General features: G+C 37.1%; 2 protein-coding genes across 4 annotated transcripts; both read left to right on the top strand.

Moving 5' to 3' along the window:
- Positions 1-721: 721 nt before the first annotated feature.
- On the top strand, positions 722-3,091 carry LOC103874842 (cyclin-dependent kinase A-1). 2 transcript variants are annotated; one of them, XM_009153272.3, is made up of 9 exons: positions 722-909; positions 1,022-1,062; positions 1,128-1,312; positions 1,374-1,494; positions 1,578-1,751; positions 1,820-1,983; positions 2,151-2,238; positions 2,343-2,396; positions 2,673-3,091. In XM_009153272.3, exons 2-9 carry the CDS (start codon positions 1,054-1,056, stop codon positions 2,760-2,762), a joined length of 885 nt encoding a protein of 294 aa, XP_009151520.1. In that variant the 5' UTR covers positions 722-909; positions 1,022-1,053; the 3' UTR covers positions 2,763-3,091. The 2 variants fall into 2 exon arrangements, with proteins under 2 accessions (XP_009151520.1, XP_009151525.1); XM_009153277.3 differs by having other exon boundaries at positions 739-909; positions 1,022-1,312.
- A 5,056-nt stretch (positions 3,092-8,147) lies between these two features.
- LOC103874866 (long chain base biosynthesis protein 2b) lies at positions 8,148-10,909 on the top strand. Of its 2 annotated transcripts, none has more exons than XM_018654634.2 (9): positions 8,148-8,633; positions 8,755-9,025; positions 9,094-9,187; positions 9,264-9,427; positions 9,518-9,679; positions 9,864-9,990; positions 10,078-10,244; positions 10,335-10,442; positions 10,540-10,909. In XM_018654634.2, the coding sequence occupies exons 1-9, from the start codon at positions 8,383-8,385 to the stop codon at positions 10,633-10,635; spliced, it is 1,440 nt and encodes a 479-aa protein (XP_018510150.1). In that variant the 5' UTR covers positions 8,148-8,382; the 3' UTR covers positions 10,636-10,909. The 2 variants fall into 2 exon arrangements, with proteins under 2 accessions (XP_018510150.1, XP_009151545.1); XM_009153297.3 differs by having other exon boundaries at positions 8,150-8,663.
- Positions 10,910-10,913: the final 4 nt, after the last annotated feature.

Here is a 10,913-nt window from a genome sequence, read left to right as displayed (position 1 = left end):
ATTTTATATATAGAGAACAATGATATAAAAGTTTTTGCCATATAATGAAAAATATATTTTTGAAAATGTTCCTTTAGTAGTGGTAAACAAAAGAACCGATTTAATGTGTTATAAAGAACTGATTTAATGCGGTAGACAAAGGAACCGATTTAATGCGGCATAAAATATCCAATTGACGCTATAAAGTAGGTCTGTGACTTTTATCCGAGATCCAGATTCGATCCGAGATTTGATCCGGATCCGATCCGAAAATCCGGATATCTGGAAGGGCCGAATCCGAATCCGGATATCTTAATTTTTTAGTCTGGATATCCGGATCCGTAAGTTTTATTAATAAATATTTCAAAAATTGTAATATCTATATATAAAAACTAATTTTATTTGATATATTTTTATAATACTATATGTAAATTTTATGTAAATTTTGTAATTTTATACATAGAAATAATTCAAAACATTATATATTTTTATATTTTAAATTATTGTTAATATCATATATATATATTAATATTATTTTTTTTATTTATTTTAAGGATCCAAATCTGGATCTAGATATCTGCCGGATATTACAACTTTTAGAAGGATATCCGAGAACCCCGGATTCAGATAAAAATAGTAAAATTATGGATCTGTCGGATTATTATCCGGATCCAGATCCTGATACCTTTTTTAATTGTTTGAATACCCGATCCGTCCCAAGTCAACCGATTTAATGTGGTTAGGTAAATTGAGTCCGGTAGAATATTTATTAAGAAAAACAACGAATTTTCGATGCACACGAAAAAGAAAAGGAAAAAGAAAAAGAAAAAGAAAACCCTGAGTCAATCGCCTTCTTCTCTAGTCCACTCTCTTGAAACTGCACAGAAACCACCGCCACTCTCTCTCTCCACACTGCCTGGATCGTCGCCGGTAAGATGATTTGGTTATCCTACGATCCAATTTCTTAGCGAAGGAGCTTCTTTCTACTCCGTTTAGCATTTCTTAGTGTTTCACTAGATGATGCCTCATTATCAATCTGCAGATATACAAAGTTGGGAGATTGCTTTTCAGCTTATGGATCAGGTTGGTCGAAGTTCATAGTCATTGACGAATCTGTCGGTTGATTGATCGTGCTGATAATGTTGCAGTACGAGAAAGTTGAGAAGATCGGTGAAGGAACCTACGGTGTGGTTTATAAGGCACGAGACAAGGTGACTAATGAGACTATTGCTTTGAAGAAGATCCGGCTCGAGCAGGAGGATGAAGGTGTACCTAGCACAGCCATTAGAGAGATCTCCCTCTTGAAAGAAATGCAGCACAGCAACATTGTCAAGTAGAGAGAATCAAGTTTTATAATCATAATAATATCTGGTGGCTAATGTTTTTGATGGTAGGTTGCAGGATGTTGTGCACAGCGAGAAGCGTTTGTATCTTGTTTTTGAGTATCTTGACCTGGATCTCAAGAAGCACATGGACTCCTCTCCTGATTTCTCCAAGGATCTGCATATGATCAAAGTTTGTCCTTTGGAAACTTTTAAAGGCGTCTGTTGTATTCTTAGTAATCATTACTGGCTGGCTGATCAGAGCTGTCTTTGCAGACCTATCTTTACCAGATTCTCCGTGGAATCGCGTATTGCCACTCTCACAGGGTTCTCCACCGTGATCTGAAGCCGCAGAATTTGTTGATTGATCGCGCCACAAACTCACTAAAGCTTGCAGATTTTGGACTGGCCAGAGCTTTCGGTATCCCCGTCAGGACATTTACTCATGAGGTGCCCAAAAAAAGAGCTTAATTCTTGTTTGGCATTGGCTTCATTCATATTCGCTTCTTTCCTTGTAGGTGGTTACTCTCTGGTACCGAGCACCTGAGATACTCCTAGGTTCTCATCATTACTCTACACCCGTTGATATTTGGTCTGTGGGATGCATATTTGCCGAGATGATCACCCAAAAGCCCCTGTTTCCTGGAGACTCCGAGATTGATCAACTCTTCAAGATTTTCAGGTCCTTGATCCATTTTTCTACTTCTATATTTTAAATAACTTCCTTGCCTGCAATTATATCACAAAGGAATCTGAACTCATTTTCAACTTGAAATCTAATTTTCAGAGCCTAGTGTTGAAGTGTTAACTGATAATTTGCTACCATGCTTTTCTCTATCTCTTTTCCAGAATCATGGGAACTCCAAACGAAGATACATGGCCCGGTGTAACTTCGCTGCCCGATTACAAATCTGCTTTGCCTAAATGGAAACCAACGGTACTTCAATTTTCTTCATTCACTTCTGCATCACGTTTTCAGTAGACAAAATGTCACGACATATTGTGATCCATGCCCATGCCTTTTTTCTTCTTATACAACAGGACTTAGAATCTTTTGTCCCGAATCTGGATCCCGAGGGAATAGATCTCCTATCTGTAAGTTCACTGACCATATGCATATATATATTTACACACACATACTGTCTTTAGGACTAGAAACCGTTTGTACAGTTAAACCCATTAGCTGTTTGACTAAACCAAAACCAAATAAATTGGTTCTGGCTTCTTGAATGTGCCGCAAAAGAAGAAGTCCAAAACCAAGTCTGAAACATGAACAAACTTCAATAACCGGGAAAAGAGCAAAACCAAACTTTTGGATATTTATCACTAAGATATAATGAGTTTATGGATGATATTATGTCTGTGTAACAGAAAATGCTGTTAATGGATCCCACCAAAAGAATCAACGCAAGAGCTGCCCTGGAGCATGATTACTTCAAGGATCTTAGCGTCATGCCTTAGACAATGCTTCAGAACAAGGAATCTCCTTCATTCACTATATATATAATTATCTCTCAATCCTTGTTAATCCGAAGAAAATGAATCAAAATACATCAAGTGGCTTTTATTTTGTGCAATCATTTTTTGGGAGTAGTTTTTTTCTTCTTCTAAGCGTTTGAGATGATTTTTTGTGTTATCTTTTTTTACCCAAGTTCAGTATGCCTTATATATGTTTTTATTTTGCAAAATCTCATACTATTGTAGTGATTATCATCTGATGATCATTATGTAATGTATCTTATTGTATGTTTTCATCAATTTGAGTATGGTCCTGACATGGATTAAAGTTTGGAAGAGTTGCCTTCTTGAATCGCTTGTAGGTTTATCTTAGTTTGAAAATTGCCCTATTGTGAAACGCGGATGGTCTGTAGATACGACGATAAACGGGAACCCAAATTGTGACCAACGCGGATGCTAGATAATAGATACGACGGTGTTTCCATTTACAATGCTTAAAAATTAAAATCCAAAATGCCTAGGCAAAGCTGAGAAGGTGTGCCTAAATATGATATACTCCTCTGAATGTGGCAAGCCATGAGGACTAAAGAATGTTATGCATTCAAACCTCTAATTTCTAAAACAAATTTGTTTTCCTCTTGCTATTTGCTTAGAGTTTTGAGAGGATCCTACAAAAATATATGTATTAGTATCATAAAATATATAATTAGTGCATTACTAGTAATGCAAAAATTAGAAACAATTATCACATTAGTGATAACGACTTTAAAGCTGACAATTGAAACATGAAGTTGAACTATAGTCAAAACTGGATTAAAAGGCTCGTTTTGTCCATGCATAGTTTTCACTTGCAGAAAAGTGAGACGCATGGTATCTCATGTATATTAATTAAGGAACATTTGAAAAGATATAATTTTAATTTTGTAATAATTTTTTTTTTGAATTATACAGAGGTATCTTAGCCCCACAGAAGTGATCCAGACTAGTCACATATTGTCACGTGTCAGTCATCTGTCCCTGACAATGCTGAAATGTTAATTCCCCAGTGGCCGGGATTCAAACCCAGGTGACGGTACTCATAGCTGTAAGTCCTTTACCACTAGAGCTAGAAGTCCCGGTTAATTTTGTAATAATTAAAAAAGACATATTGCTTATGTGTCAATCAATTAAGTAGTTAATTAGTCATACGTGTCAGCCTCGTATTGAAATTGAAAAACATGTTGGTCCAATTCGATTTTTATATCTCACTAGAAATATTTAACACCAACTATATGATATTATATGATATTAATTAAAGCAAGGTGGCTATTTATTATATATTATTTCCTTAAATAAAACATATAGAATTACCTAATGTGATTATGATATATAGTAATTAATGATTTTAAAAAATGAAGATTTGCTAATAATCTGTATGTTTTCTATCATTTTTGTTTAATTCCCTACTATTAAAATAAATTACACAATTACATTAATCATATATTAAAAATTTAGATTTTTTTTGTATATGTTGTATTTTGAATTTTTCAAAACGAGTATAAATTACTAAACCTGTTAAAAGTCTCACATAAACTTTTCGGATCAATGTTTAAATTTTTTTCTATAATAAGATATAATGATAATAAAATCATATCAATAAATAATTTTATTTTAATAGGTGTTTATGTAAATATATATATACTTTATATCGTTTAAATTTAATTATATATCATATACGATAGATAAGATTGATTGTTTTGATTTATTTATTCTAAAATGATTACGAATAAACAAGAGCAGTCATTTGATTTATATGTGCAAGCCAATTTATTACATAATAGTAACTGATTTCTTAGTTATTTAATATATATTATTATTTTATTATTTCATAATATGTAGAAAAATATAAAATAAGTATTTATTCTGCACAAGACACAGATCTTAACCTAAGTATGTATCTCTTAAATAATTTTGAATCTTAAACAATTTCTAAATCTCAGGCCAAAATAAAAGAAAAAAAATGAGAATAAACTCAAAAATCAATATTTATATCGAACAATAACCAAAATGACACAAAAAGGAGAAAAATATCGTTCTCTCTCCCTTCTCTCTTCTTAATGGATTCTCAAGGTTGGGATCCCGGAGATCTAAGGCTTCAAAGGGGCAATCGAAAGGTTTTAAGTGGTTATCGGAGAGTAAATCTTCATCTTCATGACGGTTTCAGTGGAGGATGGAAGCGAAAGGAGCTTATGGATTCTCGAAGGATTTTATGGAGATCTGGAAAGTCCAGGAAAGAGAGGCAAGGCAAATCGAATCTGAAGGTAACAATAACCAAAATCAATCTTAAAACTCATTATCTCTCTATCCCGTTCTCTCTCCCTTCTCTCTTCTTCTGTTAGGGTTTCCGCCATATAAAATCCGCCTATGGCGGTCACCGTCGTGCTTTTGGTGACCGCCGGGCCTTTTTTCTTTTCTTGTTTCCTTCTTCTCCATTTCCGTCTCCTCGTGCTCTTTTCTCTGTGACTTGCTAAGCTCGACTCGGGTGTGTTTTCCAGGTCAGATCCGGCGACTTCCTGGGTTTTGGTTCAGAACCAGGAGGTTTCCGCACTTGAGTACGGCGCTAGCTCCTCCACGAATCTACATCTCCGGTCTTAGGAGAGTCTATGTTCGGAAACGTTTTTACCTTCCTTAGTCTTGCGTGGCTGAGAGGTGTAGTGTGGTGGTTGTTGAGATGTCGGTCATGCTCGGTGTGCTCCATTTGGTGGCACTGAAGTGGTGCTCTTGAGCTCAGCATCATGTATGGTGAGGTTCCGCGGATCTTGCATATGTCTCTTCTTCTTCTACTGGTAGTCTCTGGTGGGCACATGAGCTTCTCAGGAGTCAGATTCTCTGTCTCCGGCAAGCTTGAGTGGTAACCTGTGGCGGTCATGGCGGCATGTGGTGTGGCAGCTCATGCGTTTCAGATGTGTTCCTAGTTCTTCATGTCCTTCTTCAGGGCAGTTTCCCGGTGGTTCTGGTGTTGTCTTTGCCGTGTCATGAGTCCTTCACACCTTCATCTCTCTCAAATAAGGTATGGCGGCTCTTGGATAAGCTCGTTAGTTGGTTTGGACCCTGTTCTTGTTCTGGTGATGTTGTTGGTCTAGCGGACGGCTCGTTCTCCTGTGGTTAAGCTACCAGAGAGTTAGCTACCTTTCGGTCTGCTATCTCTATATGAGATTTTGGTTCAATGGGTGTAAACGGTCACAATGAGTTGGAATGGAGGCGGCAATCTCAGGGATGGTTCGATGAACGACAGCATCATCGCTCGGTGGTTCTCTCTCGTTTAGCTGTCGGGTTTTTTTGAGTTTTTTCGTGTTTGAATTCTTCCTCTGAGCCTGGTTTCGGCTGTGCAGTCGGAAGCTGCAGGAGCCGTTGTTTCAAGGTTTGAGGGTGATTTTCTCTCGGTAGCTCGTGGTGCATGGCTCTCGTTTGCGACTAGTCTCGGTTTGTAAGGTCTAAGCTTGACTCATAGAAAATCTGGCTCTTCGACTTTGTCATGCTACCTTCAGGTTTGTTTTCATTCCGTTTAGGATCAATTGTTTAGTTTCATTATCGCATTCTACTACTTGTTTACTATGTAATTTCTGTCATAAATTTGAAAATTGGTATAATAATTTAACATTTTACCAAAAATAAATAAATTTGTGAACCAAATCTTTAGTTGCAACTTTTCTTAAACTCCTATCTGCAACAACATTTTAATTTTGTATTGGAACTTATGATCATGTTCTTATTTCAACTAAAATTTTCCCATAGACCCTCTCTACAAGGGTAAATTTTTACGAGAAGTCTCATTAGAATAAGTTCTCACTAAATCTCTTTGATGCTCATCTCTAGCAGAGATACTTAAACAACAATCTCTTTGATGGGTTTTGGGAGAATAATACAATTCCGCGTGTTTTGATTCTTAAGAAGATGACATTGAAGATGAGATTAGTTTATGGTTTCATGCAAGTTGTGTATAAAGATCTCAATGAACTTTTAACTTCGGAAAAAACATTGAATACTGCAAAAAAGTGGAAGTTTGAATTATTTAGAGACTCTTTGAAAAATTTAACATTAAGATAGATGAAAAAAATAAGAGAAATTTCAAGAAGTATCTATAACTGCAAGATGACACCACAGTAGAGTGATACATAAGGTAAATCGAAAGACAAATTACACAAGCAAATTACTATGCTTATTAGAAATCTCTTAAACAATATATTACAAGATATGCTTAATTCAGCTTTTACACGTCTAATGTTAACACCCTAACACACGCTACTGAAAGATTTCTAAGTTACCCGTTTATGTTTCTCTTCTGTCAAGTACTTCAGCCACTTCTTCAACACGACCTAGAATATTTCCAAGAGCTTATCTCTCTCTCTTTCTCTCTCTCTCTCTCGCTCTCTCTCTCTCTCTCTCTCTCTCTCTCTCTCTATAAGATCTCTCGATACATACGACCCATAGCTATCTTATATTATTCTCCGCGTTCCCGATACCTTAGTCTCCAAGACAACATGAACATCTTCCATAACATTAAGTGCAATTTTCCTTTTTTTTAATGCATTTATTCCTTTTCCTTTAAGTCATAAAGTTGTTCATCAAGTTTTTTCTTCTTTTCTTTTCTCCAAAATACTATCTTGCTTTCCAATTCTATGCGACTCCATCTCAGCACCTTGATTCCACATGGTCTTCACCACTCACATGACATCTGCTTCATCAACTACGTCAACGACTATTTCAGGACAAATATCTTACATCTTCAGTATCCTTTTGATGTCCATAACCATTGATCCATTGGACATGAAAAGAGTAGTTTATGTTTTCTTTTGATTAATTAAAGCAGTAATATAAACAGTCATGGACTTTAAAAGTAGCAGCGATTATAAACTAATTTCATGAAGACATGATTGGCAAGAACAACTTGCTAGTTTGTAGTTGGTTTTCTGCATAGACCATTTGGTGACTCGAATCCCTAAGATTTTTTCTCGTTTGGATTATACACTCAACCCTCTAAAGATCTCAAATACAGCTAAAATAAAGATCATCACAAATCTTTGAATGCAATTGCAATGTCTTAAATCGTTTTTGCTCCTTAGTAATGATTCATGGTAAAAATTGTTTGGCTCAAATCCGAAAATAAATATGAAAATTTTGACAAATTGAGTGAAGAACGACGTTGGGGAAAGGGGGTCTTATGCTCAAAGTCAAGTGGCCTACTTTGACTTTTCTAATTTGCGCGTCGACTAAAAATTAACGTATTGTATGGAAGTCTATTTGAACTAACGACAAGTTTATGAGCTGTGAATAGAGTGCATTTTTACTTGAGGGATTTTAATTTTAGTAGTCAAAAAATATTTTATTAGGAATAAATGTTGGGGAGAATTATTGAATAGTCGGAGTGTCCAAAAATAACTAATTGAAAAAATGAAAAAGAAGGAAATGTTTTGAAGATCCGAAGAAGAATCCATTTTCATTGCTGAGCAAAAAGGGGAAGAGATTGAATTCAAATCTCTCTCTTCTCTCCTCTCTCCCGTGACGACGACAAAGCCCGCAGAGTTTTCCAGATCTCATCATCATTCAATCTTTATTCCGAGAGGAAAAGAAGAAGAAGAAGAAGATGATAACGATCCCATACCTAACCGCTGTATCGACCTACTTCAGCTACGGATTGCTCTTCGCCTTCGGGCAGCTCCGCGATTACTCCCGGCGAATCTTCGATTGGTGGAGCACCAACAACCTCCATGGATACGCCCCGATCTGCTTGGCTCATGAGGATTTCTACATCAGACGTTTGTATCATCGCATTCAGGATTGTTTTGGACGTCCCATCTCAAGTGCACCTGATGCTTGGGTTGATGTCGTCGAGAGGTTCTCTAATGACAACAACAAGACCCTCAAGTCACTCTCTCTCCTTCTATTATTGTTTACATGTAAAAGGTTGAAACTTTAGCTCTCTTTAGAATAAAACCATTGGTTGGTTTGGTTGCAGGAGAACAACAAAGAGCACAAGATGCCTTAACTTGGGCTCTTACAACTATCTTGGATTTGGTTCTTATGATGAATACTGCACCCCTCTTGTTATCGACTCTTTGAAGAAATTCTCCCCAAGTACATGCAGCTCCCGAGTTGATGCAGGGACTACATCTGTACATGCGGAACTCGAGGAATGTGTTGCTAAATATGTCGGCAAACCTGCTGCTATTGTCACTGGCATGGGCTACGCTACCAACTCCGCTATCATCCCTGTCTTGATTGGAAAGGTTTCTTTTCTTGTGGTGAACGAACGCCTATGTATTGTTACTAACTGCTACCCCCTCTTTTTTTACAGGGAGGGCTGATAATAAGCGATTCTTTGAACCATACCTCAATTGTCAATGGTGCTCGAGGTTCAGGAGCTACTATCCGTGTCTTCCAACACAACAGTAAAGCGATTCTTATGCTCCTTCACTTTCCACGTATTTATCAAAGGGTGACTTACCTTTATGCTATGCTTGTCAGCACCTGCGCATTTGGAAAGAGTGTTGAAAGAACAAATCGCTGAGGGACAACCTAGGACACACAGACCCTGGAAGAAAATCATGGTTGTTGTTGAGGGTATTTACAGCATGGAAGGGGAAATTTGTCAACTGCCTGAGATTGTCTCAATATGCAAAAAGTATAAGGTAAACCATCCCCCTTTTTTTTTCAGTATTGATGAGAGTTTAAGAAACTCTTTGGCAAAAGAGTTCTTGTAAGCTAATACATTGTTTCAGGCTTATGTCTACTTGGATGAAGCTCACAGCATTGGAGCAATTGGAAAAACAGGCAGGGGAGTTTGCGAGCTTCTTGGAGTTGACACAGCTGATGTGGACATAATGATGGGAACTTTTACCAAATCTTTCGGATCTTGTGGTGGCTATATTGCCGGATCCAAGGTTAGCAATTGTTGTAACTGTCTTATGCAATTATATAAAGATTTCTTACAGTGAAGCAAGTAACCTTATCAAAGATGAGTAAAGCAATACTCTAATCCTACATAACAGATTGTTTAGGCAAGTAGTAGTGCACTGCTATCTTCGTATCAAACAAAGGTTATAGCGGTGCTTTCAATTTCTGTAGGATCTTATCCAATATTTGAAGTACCATTGCCCGGCTCACCTTTACGCAACATCAATCTCAACTCCTTCCGCGCAACAAATCATATCGGCCATAAAAGTTATCCTTGGAGAGGACGGTTCTAACAGAGGTATCTCTATAGTTTCTTTTGCTCTCTAAGCTTCATAATCTCAAGTTAAATATAGTCTCTCAAGATTCTACTAAAACCCCTGGGCAGGTGCACAAAAGTTAGCAAGGATAAGGGAGAACAGCAACTTTTTCAGGGCTGAGTTGCAGAAGATGGGATTTGAGGTTCTTGGAGACAATGATTCCCCAGTCATGCCGATAATGCTTTACAATCCTGCCAAAATCCCAGCCTTCTCAAGGGAATGCCTGCGAGAAAACGTAATTGGAACTATATTATGCTTTCTCCCAATATTTCATTTGCCTCCCATACCAGAGATCATTAACATCTATGCTCAAAACTGTGAACAGGTGGCAGTTGTGGTTGTTGGTTTCCCAGCTACACCTCTGTTGCTAGCCAGGGCTCGGATTTGTATATCCGCATCTCACTCAAGAGAAGATCTTATTAAAGCTCTACAGGTAAACAAAAAGCTTGCATCACTTGCTCTCTCCCTCCTATATTATTTATCCACAAATTGATTTTGTATATTATAAATTTGTGCGTGTTATATGACAGGTTATAAGCAAAGCAGGTGACCTTACCGGAATCAAATATTTTCCGGCGGCTCCAAAGAAGCAAGAAGAAGTGAAAGATACCATCAAATTGGACTAAAACGAGGGGGTAATGGCATCATCAATTTCTCGTACCAGAAGAGGTTTGATCAGTACTAATTAGCATTAGTTTACTTGTTTCCCTTGCGGGTTCGTCCTTTGTTGGTCTACTTGTCTTGAAACTTTGTGATCCTTCTTTCATTTTGGTTCCTTGGTTTTGTCAGAGTTAAAATTGTATAGTTGGCTTCTTTAAGAACAGATATGACATTTTGTGCTTCACGAAACTATGTTGTCCAAATTTGTAAAGACCAATCGTTCTGCTCTGCTTCCACAAATCTT

The sequence above is a fragment of the Brassica rapa genome, chromosome A01, assembly GCF_000309985.2.
Source record: "Brassica rapa cultivar Chiifu-401-42 chromosome A01, CAAS_Brap_v3.01, whole genome shotgun sequence".
NCBI classification, from domain to species: domain Eukaryota; kingdom Viridiplantae; phylum Streptophyta; class Magnoliopsida; order Brassicales; family Brassicaceae; genus Brassica; species Brassica rapa.
This window is presented reverse-complemented; position numbering and strand designations above follow the sequence as displayed.